Source organism: Liolophura sinensis, chromosome 9, assembly GCF_032854445.1.
Source record: "Liolophura sinensis isolate JHLJ2023 chromosome 9, CUHK_Ljap_v2, whole genome shotgun sequence".
Taxonomy (NCBI): domain Eukaryota; kingdom Metazoa; phylum Mollusca; class Polyplacophora; order Chitonida; family Chitonidae; genus Liolophura; species Liolophura sinensis.
This window is the reverse complement of record NC_088303.1, coordinates 31,413,448-31,439,859: the sequence shown is the minus strand read 5'-3', so window position 1 is coordinate 31,439,859 and position 26,412 is coordinate 31,413,448. Positions and strand designations below refer to the sequence as shown.

The 26,412-nt window shown below is 38.8% G+C and overlaps 1 protein-coding gene across 1 annotated transcript in view; it reads left to right on the top strand.

Moving 5' to 3' along the window:
- Positions 1–25,949, top strand: part of LOC135475785 (ubiquitin carboxyl-terminal hydrolase 48-like) — a 56,280-nt gene extending 30,331 nt beyond the window's left edge. Inside the window, 20 exon segments of the mRNA XM_064755725.1 lie at positions 246–428; positions 1,165–1,272; positions 2,433–2,563; positions 3,423–3,504; positions 4,532–4,637; positions 5,309–5,357; positions 6,941–7,056; positions 8,178–8,412; positions 9,386–9,451; positions 9,454–9,463; positions 9,742–9,866; positions 10,291–10,469; positions 10,962–11,072; positions 15,725–15,846; positions 17,043–17,209; positions 17,271–17,287; positions 17,501–17,657; positions 19,309–19,434; positions 19,767–19,815; positions 22,079–25,949. Of these exon segments, the coding sequence (XP_064611795.1) occupies positions 246–428; positions 1,165–1,272; positions 2,433–2,563; positions 3,423–3,504; positions 4,532–4,637; positions 5,309–5,357; positions 6,941–7,056; positions 8,178–8,412; positions 9,386–9,451; positions 9,454–9,463; positions 9,742–9,866; positions 10,291–10,469; positions 10,962–11,072; positions 15,725–15,846; positions 17,043–17,209; positions 17,271–17,287; positions 17,501–17,657; positions 19,309–19,434; positions 19,767–19,815; positions 22,079–22,131 (2,192 nt within the window). The 3' untranslated portion in view covers positions 22,132–25,949.
- Positions 25,950–26,412: the final 463 nt, after the last annotated feature.

The window sequence follows — 26,412 nt, the reverse complement described above, 5'->3', positions numbered from 1 at the left end:
TCGCATATGGTTAGTTACCTCTAATGTACATCATGTGCTTTTCTGAAAAATTTACAGGGAATTGTAATTTTTGGCTTTCAGTACTGCCGGTATCTGTCCTAAAAATTTAATAGACAAATTAAAGTAGTGTAGTTGCCTATGTGTTTGTTCACATCACAGAAGAAAAGCTCTGTTCTGCCCTCCATCCTTAGTGCTGGTTTCACTAATGTCATATTTGTTGTGATTAGTGTCTTGTTTTATTTTAGAGGGAACAGTCAAGTATGACTTAACTGCTGTGCTAATCCATCGTGGGCCCAGTGCCTACAGTGGTCATTATGTAGCTCATATCAAAGACCCCAAAACCAAAGCCTGGTACAAATTTAATGATGAAGAAATTGAAAAAATGGAAGGGAGAAAACTCAAACTGGGTACAGAAGATGAACTGCCAGGTGAGTGTCTTACATTTTCACCAGTTACCTCAGTTTCTTTTCCCCTGCTAATTGCACCTTTATATATATATATATATATATATATGATATGATATACATATGTATGTATACATGTATATATATATATTTAGTTGATTAGTGTTTAATGAAATGATGAAGAAGATTTTGGACTCATAATTAAAGAGATACAGCATAGAGAGTAAACCTAGGTCAGTGACGACCAGTGAAATATGGCCTATTGTCGATTTACCTCAGTTAGGGTTTATTCTGTCTGTTCATGTAAATACTTTATAAATTGTAGCAAATTAGATGCCTCGTAACGCTATGGCTTAAGCAGAATGAGGTAAAAAGAAGTGTGATAGGGCAGAGATCAAGTTTTTGGGTGAAGGTAACTGGAGTACCTGGAGTACACCATCATCACTTACCTGACAAACCTACCGATTGAATTACACAGCTAAAATGGCGAAAGTTGGATTTGAATGCCCAACCTTATTGTAAATCAATTCAGCTCATTGGCTGAGTTGTCTAGTGTGCCATACTTGAGTGTTGATCTGGATTGACTTGCATTTTGCATCAAGAGGTCTCTCAGATACTTGGTGTGGTGCAATCCTTTCATATTTGGGTTCCTAAATAAATTATCATAGAAGTAATTATTTTAGCACTTGTCAAATAAATTTAAAATGTAAATTTAGTATTAAAACAGTAATTTATTATCTCTTTCTTATTTGCTGCATAGGAGCTGACGGAGATAAACAGAACAAGAAACCACGAACTGCGAAAGGAAATCATAATTCTAAAAACGCGTACATGTTAGTGTATACAAGGCAAGATCCAGAGCAAACGGGTAGGTACATAAATGAATAGTAACAGTGAAAGGGTACGTGAAAAGGTACTATAAAACGAAGAGTACTATGCTTTTAAGGAACACAAAAAAATACATGCCAAAAAAAAATCAGAAAAATTTTTTTGTTGTTTTAGGCATATTTTATATCTCGTGAACAGCTCCTGTATTTTACATATATTTGGAAATAAATACTGGGAACGTGGGACCAGCATAGTGCTTTTTGTTCAGGCTCTCCCTTCCAACAAAGTTATTATTACAGATATCACCATTGACATCATCACAGGAGGTCACTTAATTTCTGCACTGACCACTGGTGCTGTAGGAAAAGTCTAGGTTAAAGCCCTTTCTTTGTCGAAGAAAATAGCTGATAAACTTTTTTTGTAATTTCATATGTTGTGCCACATCTTCTACTATGTGTTATGAAATAAAAAACAGTCTTTTCTTGTATCTTTTAAGAGGCACTAAAACAGCAAAGCCCTTTTTATGCCCAAGAAAATAGCCGATAAACTTTTTTTGTAATTTCATATTTTGTGCCACATCTTCTACTATGTGTTGTGCAAAAAACATCTTTTCTTGTATCTTTTAAGAGGCACTAAAACAGCTATGTGGGAGTAGAATACAGTCAGAGCAAATACAGTTTCAAGTTTCTTTATTCCATAAAAAAGAGCTGAGCGAACTCTGCATGTAGTGGAATTAGCAACTGCTTTTGTTTTGACTGGTCAACATCTCCTATGATGAAGTACACTAATTAATTTACATTAATTAATATATTAATTAATTTGCATTAATTAGTATATGAGTTCATTCTCAAATTGAGAATTTATAGATCAGAATCCAAGTCCAATTTTAATGTGGGAAAAAAAGCGTAATGCGCTTGTGTTAAAACCCTCTATTATGTGTACCTACATGTAGGCCTATAGTACAAAGGTTTTCCTTTATACATGTAATTCTATTTGAGCACTTAGTTATCATCTCTATTGATTTGTAAATACATGTACATGTTATTGTATTTGGATACTTAGTTATCTCCCTTGATTTGTAGTACACTCACATGTATAATGTGAAACAACATTTACATAAATAATCTAATCTTAAAAATAGATTCTGAATTATTTCGAGTTGTCATGAATGTGATATAACTGAAGCAAAACTTGTTTCAGATTCAACAGATGTTATGGGAGAGAAGTCTTCATTACCAATGGAGCGGCTTTTAGAAGAAAAGGTCCAGTCTTTTGTGATCAGAGATAATGAGAAGTTTGAGGATTATGTGAAGGAGCTCATTAATATGAGGGTAAGATTCACTGTGATACAAGCTAGACATACAAACATGGATAACGAAATGCTCGAGGATTATATGATGGAAATCCTAAACATGACACAAAGACTTGCTGTGACACATCCTTGAACACGTGAAGGGGGAAAATGAGAAGTTTGAGGATTGCATGTATGTGAAGTGCTTTCATATTGTATAAACACATCTCTGAGATGACCCGTAATAATGAGACATTTGAGGATTACACGAAAAACTCTATCATTTCAAGAGTAATACTTGCTATAGCATATCTATGATAGTTAGGCAGCACCTCCCATGTCACAACATTGGGAAAGTGCTGCTGCAAGAGTTGCGTCCCATGTACTCCTCACTCCGTCACTAGATGGATCAAGGAAATCCACCTCTCTGTTGTGATATGGAGCCATATTCTCACTCAGTGGTTTGTTGTATTGGCTCATCAAAGTGGGCTACCTGTAATTGAATGGAAATAGAGCAAGGAGCATTTCATTTGCTGTCTTCACACTGTTCATTTTGTTGAATGATTCATACGATATATTGTTTATCCTAAGTTCATTTCGACGAATTTAATTTTTATCGAGTTGGTATGACAAATCGCAATGTGTGAATAAGCTACTTAATAATTAAACACACAAACTACTCTAAGCTGGTAAATAACTTTTAATATGAGGGATTAAATAAAATATCTTTACACAAAAAATGTCTTTGCACATAAAAATGTGTACACAAAATGTTCTGACACAAACTGTCTTGACACAAAGCAATATCATAATCACAACACTAATGTACAAGAAGTTAACTTCATGCTGTAACGACTCAGCAGTCATACATGTATATCACTCAGCGGTACTTATTTCAGGAACAAAACATTCAAAATGGCCGAGTGAAGCAGGAGGTGATACGAGAAATCTATGCACAACTTCCTATTACACAAAGTAAAGGTAAATGTTGTGTTGTTCTTAGCTTGACATTTAAGAGTATTCAGGCAGTATAACTATTGTGAGAGTGGGAAAATGTCAATATTGATACTTGTGTTTGGTAAGATTTGTTTTTGTGACACATGTATTAGAGCACTATTTATTTATTTATTTGATTGGTGTTTTACGCCATACTCCAGAATATTTCACTTATATGACGGCAGCCAGCATTATGGTGGATGGAAACCGGGCACAGCCCGGGGGAAACCCACGACCATCCGCAGGTTGCTGACAGACCTTCCCACTTACGACCGGAGAGGAAGCCAGCATGAGCTGGACTTGAACTCACAGCGACTTCATAGGTGAGAGGCTCCTGAGTCATTACGCTGCGCTATATTAGAGCAGGAGTTGGTTGTGTGCGGTATGTGTTCATATATTCTAGGTATATGGTTGCATTTTATTGTAGGGTCTTGTGTTAAAGAGGCATATTTTTTGTGGGTTAAAAATTTTTTTTTAGTCACTGACCATTGAACTTTCCAACCATGTGTTATCATTTTCTGAGAACTATTATTGTGGAGGTACGCTGGGATGTCTGATAACTTTGGTTATTTTCATCATTTCTAATAAATCATGTATCAAATCATTGTTTGGTAGGCCAATCAGTGCATGTATGTTGTTCATACTACGCCTACTAAAATTCACTGCTGGTGAAAATTGCTGGTAATCATTTGTACAACATTAAACTCCAAACATACATATGTACATACATCCCTGTCTGTTTGGATCCCAATTTCCTGAAAATCTTAATCGTGGCTGTAGTTGGTCTGACAAGATTTCGTCTTATTTTTGTCTTGAAAATAGTGTTGAAACTACACTGGGAATGGTGGTGACATGGACTTTTATGTTTGCATTTATGAAAGGAGAGTGAGTGGCTGGTTGACTGTGAGATAGTTGACATGGATTTATGTTTTTCTTTTTTACAGGAGGAGAGTTTGAGTGGCTGATTGGCTGTGAGATAATTGATATGGTTTTATGTTTGTCTTGTTTACAGAAGGAGAGTTTGAGTGGCTGAGCCTGGACTGGTTGTCTAAATGGCTGTCTGACCCCTCCACAGCTCCACCCATTGACCACTCTAAATACCTATGTAAACATGGCGGGTAAGACAAAAACTTTCTGAACTTCTAGTCTGTTGACTTGATACATGTATTGCATTTCTATTGAAATCTGCAGTGGAGATGTTTAGTGGAGAATTCGTTTATTTTTTTTATTTCATTGTTGATTGACATACTCAAGAACTTTTCACCTACATGAAGGCAGACAAAATTTTGGATTGATGAAAGTAAAAATAAACCATAGACCTTCACCAGGTTCTGTACACGATTTACCTCTTGACTGAAAGTCTTGGCGGAAACAATAAGAGCTGGATTTGAACATGTGACCTCATTCGTCAAGGGCTTGATACATGCCATTCCAGTGAGTCAGCCCTTTAACCCTGTGAATTCGTGAATTCACAAGGGAATTGATTAATAGAAAGACGTGTACACATAACGATGTAATAATTACACTACCCATAATGAAGTTGGAGGGGGTAGGGATGGGGAATATTGGAATCACCCTGTCTGTCTGTAAACACCATTTTGTCCATGCAACTCCACCCCAGTCGATTTTGATGAAACTTAACATGCATCTTGCCTGTTGTGTAAACTTGCACATGCATGGGGAGGGCATTCTTGTGGTTTTTGTGCCATGTCACCAGAAATTTTAGCTGTGTTGTGTACATTGGTAAATTTGTGTTGAGTTTACAACAAATTACATGTTTGTCTTGTAGTTTGGATCCTCTGAAGGTATCAAACCTGAAGTGTGTCAGCGCAGAAGGGGTAAGTTTGTTACATTGCCATGAAAAGGTTATGATACAGACATGCTTAGCAGCCAGAGTCATCAGTTTTTACCTTTTTGGTTCAGAAATCAGTGAGACTGAATACAATATTAAAATTAAGGAAGGACTTATTCTGAGTATGTTTTTCAACAAATCTGTTTTTATTAGCATCACCTTATTATCAATTTTGTTATTTTCAGTATAAAATTATAACACGTATATCCGCCTGAAATTTTTATTTTTGTAAATTTTTAAATGTTTTAACCATCCGCACTCCTAGAGAATATACTGTTTTATTTTGAGGTGTGTATATATAATGTCTGTGTTAATGTTGTTGTACTAGGCAGATCAGCTGTTTGACAGATACTCTGGATCCCCCAGGCTAAAGAAGTAAGTTCAACTCTCTTTTCCACTTAACGGATACATGAAGCTAAATATGCGGTTTTTAGTTCTGAATATGAGGTTCATGAGGTATATCAGACAACAAAGCTTCTCGGCTTTCTTCTTGGAGTATAGAAAAGGCTTTCTTGAGGTTCGAAAATGAAGTCGCCTGCTGTGGTGATGTCAACATCGATATCTGTCAAAACAACTTTGTTTTGGGGAAAAGCCTGAACTGGAAGGATTATGCTGATTCCATGCTTCTAGTATGTTCATCCATGATGTCAGTTCTGAACGCACAACTAAATCAAATGCAAACTGTGTATCCAGGTGTTTCCTCCCTGACATAGTCGTCCAAAGTGCTGCATCAAGAAATCATTAACCCAAGAGCTTAGCTCAGTTTAATAATCATCTGTAAAGTCCAGGAATTGTTCAGCAACTAATTAATCTGCTGTATAACTGTAGTAGAGGAAGGTGATTTGTTGCTGATGAAAAATCACATGAAGTTTAGTACGTGTGATGTACATGTACAGTAAATCACATGTTAAAATTGCATGTTATTTTTCAGCAATTGTCAGTGTAGTATAACAAGGTGATTAGTTGGCCAAAACTTATGTGATGTGATTGTTGATTTACTGTGTATGTGAGGAAATTTATCATGTGGTCACAGACCCCCATTAATTTTCCATAAGCGACAATGTTAATGTTTACCGCTGTAGCTCAGTCCCAAACATTCCGTGGCCTATAAGCTTTGGTGCATACATGGCCGAGCCTGTGAGAAAGAAACCATAAAAGTCTTGACCTAGGTTGACTGTCAAAATCTGGATCTTTATATGCCAGCATCTGGGAGGGGTGCTTAGCAATGCCAAGGGGACGTGACTGGCAGCCTCATCAAAATCTGTCTTGTATCCTCTCGCCCAGAATTTCAAACTTTCATCATTAAAACTTATATCTGCCCAAAGCTTTGATAATTTCCATCATTTTGATACCAAGCATGCACCTGTACACCAAAAATGCAGGCTGGCAGTATAAAAAGACTTTAAACCCGAAAATACACAAAATTACATCGTCCCTCCCGAAAAGCGGAAGTTGTAAATGGGTACTATGTCCATGTACCTGACAAGAATGTTGTAGTGCTATTAACCTTCTTCTTACCTGTCATCATCAAATCCTGTGTAAAATGATTAATCAGTTGGCCTATGTCAGGTCCTCGCTTGTGCTGGAACCTGTGTGCGTCAGAAGTGTGCCAGCATCCAGCGTAAGCTGCGTATGGAGGAAGACAGCAAGCTTATCAGTACCATGCTCAAGACCACTCTAAACAGGTGACCCACTGTACAATATCATAGCTCTGGCTACCTGGGCCCGGTTGTTTAAAAATGTCTTGCTACTTACTGTAATTCCTTAACTTTTTCGCATGTTTGCAAGGTGTTTATTCAAGCATATTCTGAAGACATTATTCTGTGTACACTGATAAGATAACAATTTGTGTGAAGCCCTAAAACTGACTAATCCAACCAACATTGTTTTATGTCCAAAATCCAAATTACAAATTTGCATAAATTGCACTGGAAGTTGCTTTTCATGTGTGACCAGGTTGAGGAATTAGAGTAATATCAGATTTAACTTAAAGCCCAAGTCTTCCACTTTGTACTCAGTCCAAATATAAACTAAATTAACTGCTAGTATACATGGCCTTTGTACAACTGTACAAAGAAACAGACTGCTCAATTTCGTTGAATTTATTAAAAAATATAATATGACTTAATACCAATATTAAGCTAAAGCACTTTTAAACAACCAGGCTCTGAAGTTGACTGTGAGCGCTGCATGAAATATCCATCAAACCAGTATAGGAAATCCACACAGTTATGTATCTGTATTGCCTGCATGCATAAAAATATACTGCCAATGTAAACATGTCACCATGAAATAGAAAAACCAGCACCTTACTGTATCATTTTGTTCCGGGGTTTAAATCCTTTACTTTCCAGATGAGAGTATCAAATTTCTTAATGTTGTGGAGAGTCTCTTATTTAATTGGAAATACAAAGTTCGTATAAAGTAAAACCAGCGTTAATCAGGGAAGTTTTGAAGTCGTTATAAACTGTCATAAGGCAAGGCTAGAAAGTCAAATTTCCTAACTTTTGTGGTGAGAGACTTGTATAAATTAAACCCAGCAAACAAGATATTTTGGAGGCTTGACACATGCTGCCACTGCTCTTTGTTGGCATTAAGCACTTGTATCCCCATTTAGGTAGTGTTACACGAAATACTTCGTTTCCTACCAATATGACATACACACTGAGTTAACAATGTGGGTGGCAATAAATTGCATAAGGCCCATAAGGCTGACATCCGTCATAGAAACCAAATATACTTTGTTATGACGCTCAGCATGAAGAAGTCAATCAATCAATCAACCAATCAATCAATCTGTTGTCAGTGGGAAGAGTTTCTGGGTGGGGAAATCATCGTTACGGAGCTGGCGTCGGCTGGCCACAGAACAGCACAGTTCTGGTTTGGAGGAGAATGGGGCAGGAGGTTCTCCCCAAGGCCCTCTGCCCGAGACGGAGACTAAGCCATGGGATGAGAGGCAGGGTGAACCAGGGGAGGGGGTTGCCATGGAAGTAGAGCCGGGGTCAGTGACAAACAGCCTGACAACACCACAGACGAGAGAGGTAAATGTAATAAACTGCACTCAAGAAAGTGAAAATATATATATTTTTATTTTATCTGTCTATTTATTTATTTATTTGATTGGTGTGTTATGGCGTACTCAAGAATATTTCACTTATACATCGGTGGCCAGCATGATGGTGGGAGGAAACCGGGCAGAGCCTGGGGGATACCCAGGACCATCCGCAGGTTGCTGGCAGACATTTCCACTTACGGCCGGAAAGGAAGTCAGTATAAGCTGAACTCATGTAATGTAGGTCCCTTTGTGCTATCCACTCACAAGGTATCTCCAACCAGGCTTGTCTTTAAATTGCCAAGTTAATCCCCAGCTTTATCCCAGCTATTTTCTTTTTCTCGACCCCCCCCCCCCCCCCCCCTCCTAATACCACAGTTGAGTTGGTAGAGCGTTGTCTGCTTAGAGAGCGGTAGACCCAGGGTCAATCCTGGGTCGAGTCTCACCTAAGACCTTAAAAGAGGAAGTTGTAACTTCCTTACTTGGCATTCAGCATGAAGGGGATAGTGCAATGACTGGTTGACCCGTATCAGTATAATGGCTTGGGCGGGGAGGCTTACTTGCCTTCCGTAATGCATCTAAGTGAAGCAGCACTAGATAAAAGAGCATTGGAAATCCTAAAGACACCTTCGTCATCATATGACTGAAAAATTGTTAAGTACGACATTAAGCCCTATAGAAGAACTCACCCACTCTCTCTTTTTTTTCTCTACCCATAAAACTGACTGCCACTAGCGAAAAATTCTTCAGTACGACTTCACACAGCAAATAAGCTGAACCTGAATTTAACAACCAGCTTACTTCTCACAATGGCCAGATGCTCTTCAGTGATGGCTGACTTGGCTGATTTCCTATTTTGTGAAATCAGTGTAAAAAGGGAAAGTGTAATAATGCTAATTTTCGTCAAAGTCTGCTCAGACCCCTGGATACAAAGTAACCAGGCTTGTGTTCATGGGTTTCAGGGGATGCCAAAAGCAAGGAAGGTTCGTCAGATGAAGAAAGCTTCAAATTTAACGAGGATATACTGTGTGAGTTACATGGTAAGTGTTTTCTGCTGATGTTTAGGTGAATTAAAGTATATATTTCTCTCTTATTTTGTCACAGTTTGTGAACTATAAGCTTCAGGAAAGCTGCGGAGTGACAGAACATGTACAAGTGCAGAGTCATTCTCCCTGACAGCTTTATACACAGTGACTTCTCGGTAGAGTAAAACTTACATGGAGTTAATACTGTATAGTTACTGGGAACTTTAGTTGGCTATGTAGTCTGTATCAGCAGTCCAGGGTGTTAATTTTTCCCCCGCTTTCCACAATCACAGGAGATTTATCACCTGACGCCACATGTCGACGACTTGTCCCTGAGGAGGTTTGGTGCCGACTGCGTGCCCATTTCCCCACCTGCCCTGAATACCCCAGTACTGCACCCATCTGCTTACAATGTCAGGTACATGTACCTACATGTTTGTACCTTTTCTAAATTATTTAAACATTAATCATTTTATTGAAAGTTCCCCTACTTGTCTAGCTTTTTGCTTGTTGGATCTCCATGAGTGAAATGAATATGAAAATCATTCTTGAAATTTGATAAACCTGTGAGACAGTATTTTGTCTTCCATAGCAGCTTCATGTTGATTTTGGAATGTTTTTTCTAACTTTACCAGTTAACTTGATTGTTATTTATTTATGTGTGCAGGAATATTTTACAATGGCGTCCAAACTTGCTAGTTACATGTGCATATACTATATGTGTTGGTGAATAAAACTGTTCAAATTTGTTCTGTTGGTAATTTGTAAAATTTACGTAAACTTGGTGTGATTTTGTATTTTGTTTGACTTTAATGTGGATAAATTTTCTTGAAAACTTGCAGTCTCTTGACCAAGAAGAACAACAAACCAAATATGTAAATAAGATGTTAGCCGTGTCTCAAAAGTCTGCGCTACTGAATGTGTTCCTGGATCGTAATCGTCCTAGTTACTGTCAGGCCTCGTTAAGTAACCTGTTCCTCGTTAGTACAGCCTTTGTGGAAGAGTGGAGGAGCTTCATCAGGTTGGTATTGAACTTTAATAGAGACACTCAATATCCAGGTCTCAGCTTACACATAAAGGATACAAGAAAAGGTACTGTAAAACGAACAGTACCCTAATTCCTCAACCTTATTGCATATCAAAGAGCGACTTTCTGTGAAATTTATGCACATTTGTAATTTGATTTTGGACACAAAACTACATTGGCCAAACTGGTCGATATCAGAACTTCAAAGAAAAGTATAATTTTATCTGTCAACACAGAATAATGCCTTCGGAATATGTTTGAATAAATACCTTGTAAACATGTGAAAAGATTGAAGAATTACAATATGGTATTATGGAAAATGAAGAAAGACATGACAAAAATATGAGAAAAAATTGTTTTGTAGGCTTATTTTATATTTTTTAATAACCCACGTAAAGTCCACGTAAAGTGAACGTCATTATGTAATTTTAGTGTTAAACAACAATCAAATAAGGTGTACATTTTTTTTTTTTTTTTTTGTCATAGGGAACCGTTGAAGAGATTACCGGTGACACATCTGTCTAACTGCTGTCTGCTCTGCTCCCATGGTGGTTTGATGTATCAGCCATATAACCCTTCATTACCGCTTGATGACCGGTATGAACCATAAAGCTCTAGCTCAGCAAACAAATTCAGAAACTGATTAGAGGAGACCTTTTCTAATTATAAATATTTGACTGATAAAATCTGCTGTAGGTGCACTGGCATATGAGAATGTCACTCTGTCGTGTCTGTTGCCTGGGTGAAACCTGGTGTGGCCCTGAGTTATGACTTGTTTTGTTCTCAGTGCAGATGTGTAAGCGACTGTCACACTGTGTCATGTCTGTTTTCTATGTTATACCCAGTGTGGCCCTGAGCTGTGACTTGTTATGGTATCAGTGCAGATGTGTACATGTATGCGACTGTCACACTGTGTCATGTCTGTTTTCTATGTGATACCCATTGTGGCCCTGAACTGTGACTTGTTATCCTATCAGTGCAGATGTGTATGCGACTGTCACACTGTGTCATGTCTGTTTTCTATGTGATACCCAGTGTGGCCCTGAGCTGTGACTTGTTATCCTATCAGTGCAGATGCGTATGCGATTGTCACACTGTGTCATATCTGTTTTCTATGTCACACCCAGTGTGGCCCTGGGCTGTGACTTGTTATCCTATCAGTGCAGATGTGTATGCGACTGTCACACTGTGTCATGTCTGTTTTCTATGTGATACCCATTGTGGCCCTGAACTGTGACTTGTTATCCTATCAGTGCAGATGTGTATGCGACTGTCACACTGTGTCAGGTCTGTTTTCTATGTGATACCCAGTGTGGCCCTGAGCTGTGACTTGTTATCCTATCAGTGCAGATGTGTATGCGACTGTCACACTGTGTCATGTCTGTTTTCTATGTGATACCCAGTGTGGCCCTGGGCTGTGACTTGTTATCCTATCAGTGCAGATGTGTATGCGATTGTCACACTGTGTCATATCTGTTTTCTATGTGATACCCAGTGTGGCTCTGGGCTGTGACTTGTTATCCTATCAGTGCAGATGTGTATGCGACTGTCACACTGTGTCAGGTCTGTTTTCTATGTGATACCCATTGTGGCCCTGAACTGTGACTTGTTATCCTATCAGTGCAGATGTGTATGTGAGTGTCACACCGTGTCATGTCTGTTTTCTATGTGATACCCAGTGTGGCCCTGAGCTGTGACTTGTTATCCTATCAGTGCAGATGTGTATGCGACTGTCACACTGTGTCATGTCTGTTTTCTATGTGATGCCCAGTGTGGCCCTGAGTTGTGACTTGTTATCCTATCAGTGCAGATGTGTATGCGATTGTCACACTGTGTCATGTCTGTTTTCTATGTGATACCCAGTGTGGCCCTGAGTTGTGACTTGTTATCATATCAGTGCAGATGTGTATGCGATTGTCACACTGTGTCATGTCTGTTTTCTGTGTGATACCCAGTGTGGCCCTGAGTTGTGACTTGTTATCCTATCAGTGCAGATGTGTATGCGATTGTCACACTGTGTCATGTCTGTTTTCTATGTGATACCCAGTGTGGCCCTGAGTTGTGACTTGTTATCCTATCAGTGCAGATGTGTATGCGACTGTCACACTGTGTCATGTCTGTTTTCTATGTGATACCCAGTGTGGCCCTGAGTTGTGACTTGTTATCCTATCAGTGCAGATGTGTATGTGACTGTCACACTGTGTCATGTCTGTTTTCTATGTGATACCCAGTGTGGCCCTGAGCTGTGACTTGTTATCCTATCAGTGCAGATGTGTATGCGACTGTCACACTGTGTCATGTCTGTTTTCTATGTGATACCCAGTGTGGCCCTGAGTTGTGACTTGTTATCCTATCAGTGCAGATGTGTATGCGATTGTCACACTGTGTCATGTCTGTATTCTATGTTATACCCAGTGTGGCCCTGAGCTGTGACTTGTTATCCTATCAGTGCAGATGTGTATGCGATTGTCACACTGTGTCATGTCTGTTTTCTATGTGATACCCAGTGTGGCCCTGAGCTGTGACTTGTTATCATATCAGTGCAGATGTGTATGCGATTGTCACACTGTGTCATGTCTGTTTTCTATGTGATACCCAGTGTGGCCCTGAGCTGTGACTGGTTATCTTATCAGTGCAGATGTGTATGCGACTGTCACACTGTGTCATGTCTGTTTTCTATGTGATACCCATTGTGGCCCTGAACTGTGACTTATTATCCTATCAGTGCAGATGTGTATGCGACTGTCACACTGTGTCATGTCTGTTTTCTATGTGATACCCAGTGTGGCCCTGGGCTGTGACTTGTTATCCTATCAGTGCAGATGTGTATGCGATTGTCACACTGTGTCATGTCTGTTTTCTATGTGATACCCAGTGTGATCCTGAGTTGTGACTTGTTATCCTATCAGTGCAGATGTGTATGCGATTGTCACACTGTGTCATATCTGTTTTCTATGTGATACCCAGTGTGGCCCTGGGCTGTGACTTGTTATCCTATCAGTGCAGATGTGTATGCGATTGTCACACTGTGTCATGTCTGTTTTTTTTATATGATACCCAATGTGGCCCTGAGTTGTGACTTGTTATCCTATCAGTGCAGATGTGTATGCGACTGTCACACTGTGTCATGTCTGTTTTCTATGTGATACCCAGTGTGGCCCTGAACTGTGACTTGTTATCCTATCAGTGCAGATGTGTATGTGACTGTCACACTGTGTCAAGTCTGTTTTCTATGTGATACCCAGTGTGGCCCTGAGCTGTGACTTGTTATCCTATCAGTGCAGATGTGTATGCGACTGTCACACTGTGTCATGTCTGTTTTCTGTTATACCCAGTGTGGCCCTGAACTGTGACTTGTTATCCTATCAGTGCAGATGTGTATGCGACTGTCACACTGTGTCATGTCTGTTTTCTATGTCACACCCAGTGTGGCCCCGAGCTGTGACTTGTTATCCTATCAGTGCAGATGTGTATGTGACTGTCACACTGTGTCAAGTCCGTTTTCTATGTGATACCCAGTGTGGCCCTGAGCTGTGACTTGTTATCCTATCAGTGCAGATGTGTATGCGACTGTCACACTGTGTCATGTCTGTTTTCTATGTGATACCCAGTGTGGCCCTGAGCTGTGACTTGTTATCCTATCAGTGCAGATGTGTATGCGACTGTCACACTGTGTCATGTCTGTTTTCTATGTGATACCCATTGTGGCCCTGGGCTGTGACTTGTTATCCTATCAGTGCAGATGTGTATGCGATTGTCACACTGTGTCATGTCTGTTTTCTATGTGATACCCAGTGTGGTCCTGAGTTGTGACTTGTTATCCTATCAGTGCAGATGTGTATGCGATTGTCACACTGTGTCATATCTGTTTTCTATGTGATACCCAGTGTGGCCCTGGGCTGTGACTTGTTATCCTATCAGTGCAGATGTGTATGCGATTGTCACACTGTGTCATGTCTGTTTTTTTTTATATGATACCCAATGTGGCCCTGAGTTGTGACTTGTTATCCTATCAGTGCAGATGTGTATGCGACTGTCACACTGTGTCATATCTGTTTTCTATGTGATACCCAGTGTGGCCCTGAACTGTGACTTGTTATCCTATCAGTGCAGATGTGTATGTGACTGTCACACTGTGTCATGTCTGTTTTCTATGTGATACCCAGTGTGGCCCTGAGCTGTGACTTGTTATCCTATCAGTGCAGATGTGTATGCGACTGTCACACTGTGTCATGTCTGTTTTCTATGTGATACCCAGTGTGGATCTGAGTTGTGACTTGTTATCCTATCAGTGCAGATGTGTATGCGACTGTCACACTGTGTCATGTCTGTTTTCTGTTATACCCAGTGTGGCCCTGAGCTGTGACTTGTTATCCTATCAGTGCAGATGTGTATGCGACTGTCACACTGTGTCATGTCTGTTTTCTATGTCACACCCAGTGTGGCCCTGAGCTGTGACTTGTTATCCTATCAGTGCAGATGTGTATGTGACTGTCACACTGTGTCAAGTCTGTTTTCTATGTGATACCCAGTGTGGCCCTGAGCTGTGACTTGTTATCCTATCAGTGCAGATGTGTATGCGACTGTCACACTGTGTCATGTCTGTTTTCTATGTCACACCCAGTGTGGCCCTGAGCTGTGACTTGTTATCCTATCAGTGCAGATGTGTATGCGACTGTCACACTGTGTCATGTCTGTTTTCTATGTGATACCCAGTGTGGCCCTGAGCTGTGACTTGTTATCCTATCAGTGAAGATGTGTATGCGACTGTCACACTGTGTCATGTCTGTTTTCTATGTCACACCCAGTGTGGCCCTGAACTGTGACTTGTTATCCTATCAGTGCAGATGTGTATGCGATTGTCACACTGTGTCATGTCTGTTTTCTATGTGATACCCAGTGTGGCCCTGAGCTGTGACTTGTTATCCTATCAGTGCAGATGTGTATGCGACTGTCACACTGTGTCATGTCTGTTTTCTATGTGATACCCATTGTGGCCCTGGGCTGTGACTTGTTATCCTATCAGTGCAGATGTGTATGCGACTGTCACACTGTCATGTCTGTTTTCTATGTGATACCCAGTGTGGCCCTGAGCTGTGACTTGTTATCCTATCAGTGCAGATGTGTATGCGACTGTCACACTGTGTCATGTCTGTTTTCTATGTTACACCCAGTGTGGCCCTGAGCTGTGACTTGTTATCCTATCAGTGCAGATGTGTATGCGACTGTCACACATGTCTGTTTTGTAGGTTATACCCAGTCTGGCCGTCAGAGTGGGAGGCGATCCAGCAACATGTCCAGGTAGATGTGGAGATAAAGGTGTCACGACATGTTAACGAGGATGGCATACCTGTGATCACGGTATCACGAGGTAAGATGAGGTCTTCCTGGTACGCAGGTACACAAACGAGACATGCACAACTTGTTAGTATTGGCTTCTATTCATTTAATTAAACACTTCAATGTTTAGTTTTTTTAATTATGCCCTTTCCTTTAAAACGGAGATGTACTAAAAAACTTACTTGTCAGTGTTTATTTGAATGTTTTACTGAGCAGCATTCTGTTTTAACACGGATGCCATATTAAGGCAAAAGTGACAATGGAAAAGATAAAAGATTAGTGTCCAGATTAATTCATAATTAGCTACCCCTGTATATACTGCTAAATTGAATGTAACCGTATATTGAAAGAGTTCATTAAACTGAGTAACATGGTATTTAAAATCACTAGATAACGAGGCGGGTTTTATACATTGTTTCTGACAAAACTCCGCAGTCTCTGCCGAATTATGTCACACAAGTCCAACCTTCACTAGCTGTCAGCGCTTTGCCGTTCAGTTCATTATAAAAGTGACAACAAGCATAGTGAATTTCTCCATCAAATGGTGTGCTGTTTTCCATACGGTTTTATAAACAGGTCGCATAAACTGAATTTCCATGATACCTGCACAAAGTGGCTATAAAATAATATTAACTGAACTGAAATCTGATAGATAGTAAATTTCTGTACACTAATGCTGATGTCCACATTGTACATGTGTTGTGCACGACTGTGGGCCGCAATAGGCATAGACTATTCGGAATGCCAACAATAGGGTGTACCAGTAGTTGTCATTGCACATAGGTATTAATATAGAACTCCTCGGGGAATAGAATGAGAGTTATTGTGAAGTGGAGAGAGGAAGAGAATAGTAGTAAATACAGCAGTATGTTTGTTTCTGTGTATCTAGACTACATCTTGAAAATGACATAGTTTTCAAACAAATTCCCAGGTTATTTAGGTCAACTTGACTTGGGTTGGCTGGAGATTGTTTTTTTTGTGGATTTAAAGTGAGTAGTACGTTTCACAGAAGCCCTAGGGATAACACACTGTTTAAACAGGTTATGATTTTTATAATTTGGACCAGTAGCTAAATCTGAACACTAATCCTTTAAGTCACAAGTGGAAAATTTTGTCAGTATAACTTGCCAAATGTTGGTGGTTTCTCCATGTGATGTACTGACTGCCATTGTATTGATGAAAAAGGATAGTATCCTGCCTGTATTGACTTGGGTTGTCTCCCCTTAGCTGTGTGCGATGAGTGTCGCTTGTTGCGAGAGGTGAGGGAGGAGGAGGAGAGGTACGACTATAAAGATGCCATACTTTACATCAGGAAGGTTGTGTCTGAGAAAGGACCCCTGGGGTCCAGTCAGAGAAGAGAGCCCCAGGATAAAGAGGACCCCGAATATTTTCAGGTGAGTCATTAGGTTTAGTCACTCAGGTTTTGTTGTCATTTTTTTATTCTTTCCGGATTAGGTCTCCTGTAGATTTCAGTAAGAATCAGTTGTTGATGGGTCAATATTTCCAAATACAATTACATGTACATTCACATTGATTGAGGTTACAAGAAAAATCATCACTCTAATATGCTAAGAAGGCAAAACTGATTTTAAAACTTCGTTTTAGGTTTTCAGTTTTGGTATGGTACAGTCATTGCTATCTTACATCATTTTTTGTTATCCCCTTTACAGTCTTCTGGAGTGAAGAGAAAAAAAACCACCACTTGAAAATGGAGATGCTCCTGCCAGAGTTCCTCAGGTGACGGAGCCATCCTCGAGGAAAAGTAACCGTCACCGCAGAATGAGGGGCGAGAAGGAGGTGACGATATCCTCCTCACAGACGCTGAAGGAACTGAAAGTCAAGGTACTTTGTAGAAGCTGAAAGGTGATATGTCATGTTTTGTTATCCCTCAAACTAGTTTTCTGCCATTTTATTGAACAAATCCTTGTTTTAAGGATACATGAAAACACTTTTTTAAAAAACAATTGTTTTAATTTCTTAATATGGAGTATAAGATAGGCAGCAGACCTAACATATAAAAGTACCAAAAAGCTTGTCAGCCTATATCTTAGGGTATTAAAATGGCTGTTCACTACAGTTTTCCCAGTGGTCAGTCTGGAAATTAACTAGCCTGCTGTGGTGAGATCAGTGGTGATACCCATTAAAACAACATTTGTTGGAGGGAGAGTCCAAATTGGGAGTGCTTAGCTGTCCTGCATTGCAAGTAGGTTTATCACCGACATCATTTCTGAATATTTCTGACCACTGATGAAAGATTTGCATAAAATTGAGGAGTTATTAAGAAATATATGCTTCAAAATGAAAACTTTTTCCTTTTTTTGGCACATCTTTCTTCATTTCCTGAAAACCCTTAAAACGTTTTGTACTACCTTTTTATGAAACCTTTAAGCTCACACCCAATACAGATATGACTGGACAGTGGAACATTTTTTGACATTTCACTTTTTGATCGTTGTATGGCATCATAATGCAAATGGCTGTTGTGATGTCATGACCTGACACACAAATATAGAACATTGCCGAGAATCTTGGTATAATTATTGTGCATGATTTCAAACTAACACACTCCGGGACTTACTGAAAATAGGAAACCATTAACAGCTGCTTGTTATCTTACAACTAATCAGATATCTTACAACTCTTTGGAAATTACGTTTCAGTCAAGTAATGTGTTGACTGAAAAGTCCATCCACGAACCACCACTCTTGGAAAGTTTTCAAGTTTACTGTTGGACATGATATGTCATTCCATCTCAGACGGAGAAAACCGCGCAAGAAAATCAACAATCCTCATTACCTCGTGCCTCCTGGTTTATCTGCGTGCCTTTTTGAGGGCTGCATAGCTTCTTCATAGTGAGTGTAGAAATTGACATGAGACCATTTCAACACTCACCATGTAAATAGGCTTCGTATCAACACCCCCCCCCCCCCCCCAAAAAAAAAACCCCAAGGAAATGAACATCTGGTAATCTGTCCTATTAATACCGTGGTTGTCGTTTTTGGTGATACATTATTTACACTTCAAGAAGTGTTTGTGTATTCTATTATTTATTTATAATGTTTTACAACATACTCGGGAATATTTCACTTATACGATGGCAGCCAGCATATGGTGAGGAAAGCAAGCAGAGCCTGGGGGAAACCCGCAATGGTCTGCAGGCTGCTGGCAGATATTCTAATGTACAATCGAAGAGAAAGAAGACTTGAATTCACAGGGGCCACATTTGTGGAAGGCTCCTGGCTCATTGTGCTGCACGAGCATGCTAACCACTATGCCAGACACCCAGGTATGATATTAGGCACAAGTAAATATGTGCAGACTTGGTCCATAAGTATCAGGTATCAGGTAAATAAACTCTCTCTATGAATCCGTGTATTGGCGTGTTTGTATAGTATCTCTGTTTTTTGCATAGTATCTCTTTTTTCCATATTATCCTCTCTTTTTTTGTATAGTATCTCAGTTTTTTTGCATGGTGTCTCTCTTTTTTGCACAGATAATGAAGCAGTTCTCAGTAGCACCCTTTGACCAGACTCTGACAGTGGATGGTGTAGTGTTGAATGAGGACACAGCTACACTCAAAAGTTTGAAGGTTTCACCAGGTGCTGTTGTCATGTTACAGGTAACTTTAACCAGAACTTTTGAAACCAGGACTTCTGTGTACAAACATCATGTATCGTATATATATTCATTAAATGTTTAATTTAAATATATTAAATAAGTTAAATCCTAGTGGTTTGAATGGAATTTGATTAATATTATAATTAATTTCATTGTATATAGGCAAAAAAAAAAAAATTGCGGATAGATCTGAAAATGGAGAAATTGATGATTTCACATGTTATGTCTGTCAAAGTTTGTGCTGTCAGATTTGGTGCTATTTGTTCTAGTGCTCTTCTTCACCTTAAGAAAACACAAAGTTCAAATTAAGGTCACAGTATTTTGTTCATGCAGGCTGAGGAACCCCTGGAAGATGCCATGATTATAGAAGATTTATACAAAGGTAAGAGGAAGAACAAGATTTCAGACTGAACATTGTTCGCGTCCACAACTCCATGGAAATATATATTATTGTACGCGTACTGTAATTCTTCTAATATTTGGAGCATTTGTTCGTTATATCCAATTTAATTGTAATTTTCTGCTTTCTCACATAGTCTCATATTAGTCCATCTATCACTAAATGAACAACATATATATATATATATATACACGTGTATATATATCTTTACTTTACAGAAAAAAAACAACAGAAAAATGAATGTGATTTTTTGCCTTCAGCAGTTGTATTACCTGTCCTAAAAATTAGAAGAATGACAGTGCGTTATGTCTACATACTGTATAGCAAGCCTGAAAATAAGTTTTTTTGTTGGCGCAGAACATTCTGACAAAATCTTTCAGTTATTCACATCATTGAAAAAAGTTGCCATGATATTTACATATCAGTTGTCAAGAGACTATTTGGTGCATGACATTGTCATTGTCCTACTGCTTATTCCCAGGCTTACATAGAGGACGTTTCACAGTGAATGTTGAACACCATAAATATTGTTCAAGTCAGAGGAAGCCTGAAGACGGTTATCCTTCCCCCCTCCCCCCCCCCCCCTTCCCCTCTCTCAAGAAGAATATTTATGGTTTCGTTCTTGTTCATTGTTCTATATTCTATTTATTTTTCCAATTTTGACAATATGATGTCGTGTATCTGAACAGTTGAAGCAATGTTTCTTAGTCTCAGGGCTATCCAGCCTTGTACAGTACAGCCAGATCCTAGCCGAATATCCTAATTCCAGGGTCTGGGCAACATACGCAGACCCTGATTGGCCGGCTTCCTAGATCCATTGTGACCTGATCATACGCCCATAGTGGGCCCATCATGGCCGTATTGTCCTGCCATTGTGATCAGAACTTGTCGATGTTCGTGTTGTGTTTGTTATGATTGTATTTATGGGGAAGCCATCGTGTCTCCATATGTTGATGAGTATATTGTTTTCTTGTTGGAAATTTTCTCGCAAAGTTCGAGTCTATAGCACTGGCATTCGTAGTGTACTAATTGGGGCTTTCCTGATAAAAGCACACATACACTAAGGATATATATAAAATCATGCAGATTTAAAACTTGTAAATTTGCGACGGATAGGGAACTTGACGAATGATGCTGTGACATGGTAAAAAAAAATAATAATAATGTTAATAATCTGCAGATATCAAAACGGTTACATCGTTGTAGGATGGTCATGCTGACTTTATACAGTGTGCATAGGCAGAGATCGAAACTGGATGTCTTTTTAGTGACGCATTCTACAGGCACAGAGACTGATGGATGTTAATACTGCTTCACATTTGATGACCTCTGTGAAATGCTGATCTGGTTGTTGAACTTCACATTACATTATATGTGTACAATGTGCTTATGTGTTGAGCGCATGGCTGTTGTGGCAAAAGGTATGGTGTCTATTGATATCAAGATGCGTACATCTTGATCAGATCCTTCACCCATGATGTACAGATAATCGAGTCTGCTCCGACCATGGTAAGCCCACAGTACACAAACCATATAGCCAAGATAGATGGGCCCAGGATATTTTGCTAGGATCTGGCTTGACGTCATGCATGAGGTTGTGTCTTCATCACATGAGAGAGGCACGACAGAGGCACGTTGACTAATGAAATGACTAGAATAAGTGAGAATATTTTCTACGTTACAGCCATCTTGGGATGTGCTCCTTGAAAACTGTAATGTGTAGTGATCGTGTGACATGCTGTCACCGTGACTTATTGTTGCATGAAGGAGAAGTGTAGAAGTTTACCGTACATAATATTACCAGATTATTCTTCTGATCTAAGCCAACTGGATAAAACAGTCATGAAAACTTAAGTTTGTTTCCTCACATATGAGCCGTTAAGAAAAATCAGATTAACCTTTAAACCTGATGCGTATGTTTCTTAGTTGATTTTCTGTTAAAGATGGCAATTCTGAAGTATGAAATATTGCGATATTGGTATAATGTATGAAATTTCATTTATACATTTTCTTAAATATTCAGTGCCCGGTTCTTCAAAAGTGTATTAACAGTTAATCCTGGTATTAACTTGAGCATCGACTAAAGTCCACTTCATTTTGTTTTAGAGTTAGACTGGTATTAAGATTAAAGCCTTGTTTAAGTTTTAATGCAGTCTTAAACAACTGGACCCCTGTACTTGTATTGTGAATGCAATGTAAACCTTTCTCACTATTGAAGACATGTTGTTTTTGTTTTCTGTTTTAGTGTCAAGTTGTCCTGAGGAAGGCTTTAAGGGCACAAGTTTGGTCAACCGATAGACAGGGGAGGAAAGTGTGCAAAATGTACATTTGTGTACAGATCATCCACAACAGGCAGCAGTAGTTCATAGTATTAATGAAAAGCAATCACGCCAGTTTAATCACTATTTCCACCTACTCTAATTCTTTGACCTTTTCAACCAACACTGTGACTAATATTTTGAAACATTCTGAGAAAACTATGGGATGTAGAGATAAAATCTACACATTTCATGAAGCTTGCATCTCTAGGGACACAAACAGATAATTTTTGGCATCATTTTTATAATAATTGTATGCATAAATTTCACTGAAAAATGTTCTTTTGAGGTCGAAAAGGTTGAAGATTTACAGTAGAGACATTTAGGTCCATTCCTGTGGTACCCTTTTATTTATCATTTTGACCCTTTTAATAGAGAGTACAAAGCTTTTGTGACATAAGCGTTTTCTCAAAACAATATATTGGCTCATTTGTCACGTTTGTATGGAAATGACGGGTAGGAAAGTGTGCAGAGTTCCTGCTCATTTGCAGGCACATGACATTGTGTGGATAGTATGGTATGGGGAAAGTCAAATAGTCGGCTCATTTGGAAAGTCAAATAGTTGGCTCAGTTTTAAGAAAAACCTAGATTGAAGTTTTCATAATGCTTCAACTTATTATTTGAGAACATTTAATGAATAAAACAAAAGCGTCGTCAAAAATGAAAAACAGTATCTCAACAGAAAATAAGGAATACCCCAGAATGGACTTGAATACATAGAGCTGGGATAAGTTTTCCGTCAACCAAGCAAGCATACAGACCAGCCACTGGTTGGCTGAGTATAGCCACTATCACCACCATGGAATTTTCAAGTTACTGGTACGCAAAACTCACAGTATTGTGCTATGACTGTAAATATAAAGTATAATTTAGTTACCAAAGTGAGGTGATTCAATACAGCAATACAGCAATGTACAGTTTCAGTGTATAATTCATTCAGCATAAAATGTGTATTAAAGAGAGACATATTTGTAGCTAAAACAGGTCGTCATCTGTATCAGTTAACACGTGATATTTATAGTTGGCTCTTTGAAGTGTATATAAACAAACATCTCTCGCAAACACTGTCTCTTTATCACTTGTCTGCTGTAATTTTTGCCTGCACCAGTGAATATATTGGCTTGTGTATTAAATACAGCTGTGTTAGTCTGCAATCTGTTTGATATATGCCTTTAAATTCAAAATACTCCAAAATAGTGCTAAATGTTACATTTGCATCTTAACATCAGGGCCCGATTGTTCAAAAGTGTATTAGCTGATACTGGTATTAAGTCATTTTATATATTTATGATTTTAACAAAAATCAGCAACCAGTGCTGTTTTTACAGTGACCATACCGCAGCAGATTTAGTTCATATTTAATATAGTGCTACGCAATTATTTTTGGACCTAGGACAAAACTGAAGACTTGGCTTAAAGTGAAATCTTTGTATCACATGTAAGTCTTAAGAGAGCTTTGAACCAGTAGGCCCTGAATATTGTAGTTTGTTTTCCTATATGACACAGCTTTTGTTTTTTAGTTTTTTGTCTTTTTTTGTTTTCTGTGCTGCTGCTCTTATTATGTATGGTCCAGAACATATTGTCTTACGACTCACCTGGTCTCGTTAATCTACTGTACCTGAACGCTTCAACCTTCATATATGTACATGGAGAAAAACATCTGCCACGTTATTACGAAGTAATCTTAGACTTAAGTCAAAATTTTATATCACTTTAAAATTGTTATTTTTTTAAGATATTGCATAACAGCATAAATTCTGGGTAAGTTGTTGTACAACAAATTTCAGCTAAAAACAACGGAAAGAAAGATACCAGATTTAATGATTGAAATTTTGGCATAAATTTAAGATCGCTTCATGATCCCAGGGCCAGCAGTTTACATTTGTATTTCTGTTTTTCTTCATAGCGTCACAAGGAGATCTATTGAGATGTCCAGGAAAACTGACTCAACTGTTCGGATGCAGCTTTAAAATCAGTTGGTTTGCCAGGTTACTTGAGATGTGCGTTGGTTTCCCCAGACTACTGTTACAGTGTCCCCAAACTACTGTTACAGCGTCCCCAAAGTACTGTTACAGTGTCCCCAAACAGCTGTTACAGTGTCCTCAAACTGCTGTTACAGTGTCCCCAAACTACTGTTACAGTGTCTCCAAACTGCTGTTACAGTTTCCTCCACCCATAAACCTGAACAATAAAGCTGTCATACCTGGAGAAGTGAAACTCTCTACTGTACCTGTAGGGACAGCAAGGGCAATCTATTCCAGTAAGTGATGTATAATCCCATACATTATGAAAGGTTTACTCTAGTATAAAGTATCAAAGGCAGAAATGTACATCTTTCATAACAGAGGAAACCGTTCTACCCTAATTGTTCTAAAATTTGGGACAGATATTAGTAGTGTTCTAAGTAGAATATTACATTTCTTTGCCAGCCTTTTGGAAAAGTAATGTTGTTCAATAGTATGTTGTTCATTAGATGGTCTAACCATGTGAGAGAAAAAAAACTCAATATTCATGCTAGAATTACATATATATTGGCTGAAATGAGCTTACCAGGTGTCCCAAACTTCAGAAGAAATAGGGTATTGTTGTTTATTGATACAAGCAGTTAGGAAGGGAGGGGGGGCTCCTGTTTTCTTACACCAATGAGACAAGAATAGCAGAAATATGAATGACAAAACTGGTGCACATACACATGTGCAATGTAAGCTTTGTGTTATAATTTGTAAATTGGAAATTTTAAATTATCATACATATATAAATTGTCCTACTGTAATTTCTGCATCACAGACCAAACATCGGTGAAATCATTCAAAAAGTATAGTATTTAAAACAGCGCTGCGCAGTATTACAGTGGAAGTTGTGTTAATACTGTGTGTGATTTACAAGGTTCATTTGTGAGATTTCCTGTTCTGGAAACTTTCCTTTTTAAGATGATATTTTGTAGGGGATTTCAGAACATAATTTCAGAAGTGACACGGTGACATTGCACAAATGTATTGTCCTACCCTGCTATGTATACTCTGAGCAAAGAGAATAAAATGTACATACACATATACTGTCAACTATACTTTTGCAAATTTTTCATTGTTCTCTGATGCGGTTTAGAAGTTGGAATGTTTACGACAGAACAGTGATTTCCCTGTTGTGATGGCTTGTGTCCCCTTCAGATGACCTGACTCTTATATGATTGTATATAGCAACCTGTGTTAAACCTAGAAAAGAGAACATGCGAGAGTGGCATTGTACAAAAGAAGTTCAAACCACATATAGTTTTCGTTGATATCGTTGATAACCTTGTTGATCAGATGTAGGCTATTAGGCTATTTTTTTCTTTGGTGTTGAGGTACAAGCATGGTTGGGAAAACCTGTACTTCTATTAGTGACATATACTTGTGCAAGACCCTTTAATCTTATACTTCTATTTGTGAGGTATACACTGTACTTGTGTAAGACCTTTCAATTTCCTTGTCTCGTCTGGGTTAAACCACTGGAGTGTAGAGCCTGTGGGTTGGCAGTCATCTATGGGTTGGCAGTCAACCACATGAGTATTAAAAGGTTAATTCCCTCCAGCATAGAGGTAGACAACACTTATGTATCACCCTATTACTGATGGGTTGAAGTATTGTGGCTCTTTTCCACATACAGAATAAGATAAAGAACAATCTTTTTGAATGAATCCAAGACGAAAAAAAAAATTAACATACATGTAGCTGTATCTGATGGAGAAAACCAACTTTGTGCTTGAGTTTTTACATCCACTTCATTGCTGTGAAATGTTTTTGTTGATCAATAAATAGAACAGACATAACTTTAAGTTGGGGCCTGTTTTACTAATGATGCTTTAGAAGGTTAACCTTGAGTATAGCAAATACAAAAAATGTATTCATTTTTAGATTGCTTAACGGTGGGTACAGATCATTCTTGGAGCAACTGCATGTTTAGTAGCTGGAAGCATCTAGGAGTAGGTGGAAGCAACTGTGAACATCTGATCGGACACTGGTTTTGGTCAGGCTTCCATCTCAGCAGTTGCTTGATGTTGAACATGTTCTGCTTTTCTGTGACTAGCATCCATTTGTATCCAGTTCTGTCCTTCAGTTGCTCACGACTGCAAGGTTTTGTAAAACTTTTTGATATATTACTATAAAAGTGGCTATAAAAACGTTGGTTGACCTGGTCTAGCTGGACCCAGCTGCTTATGATCATGAGTAGAACTACACCAGGCTTTACACTTTATAGCCTTACTATAATCAGTGCGAAAAGT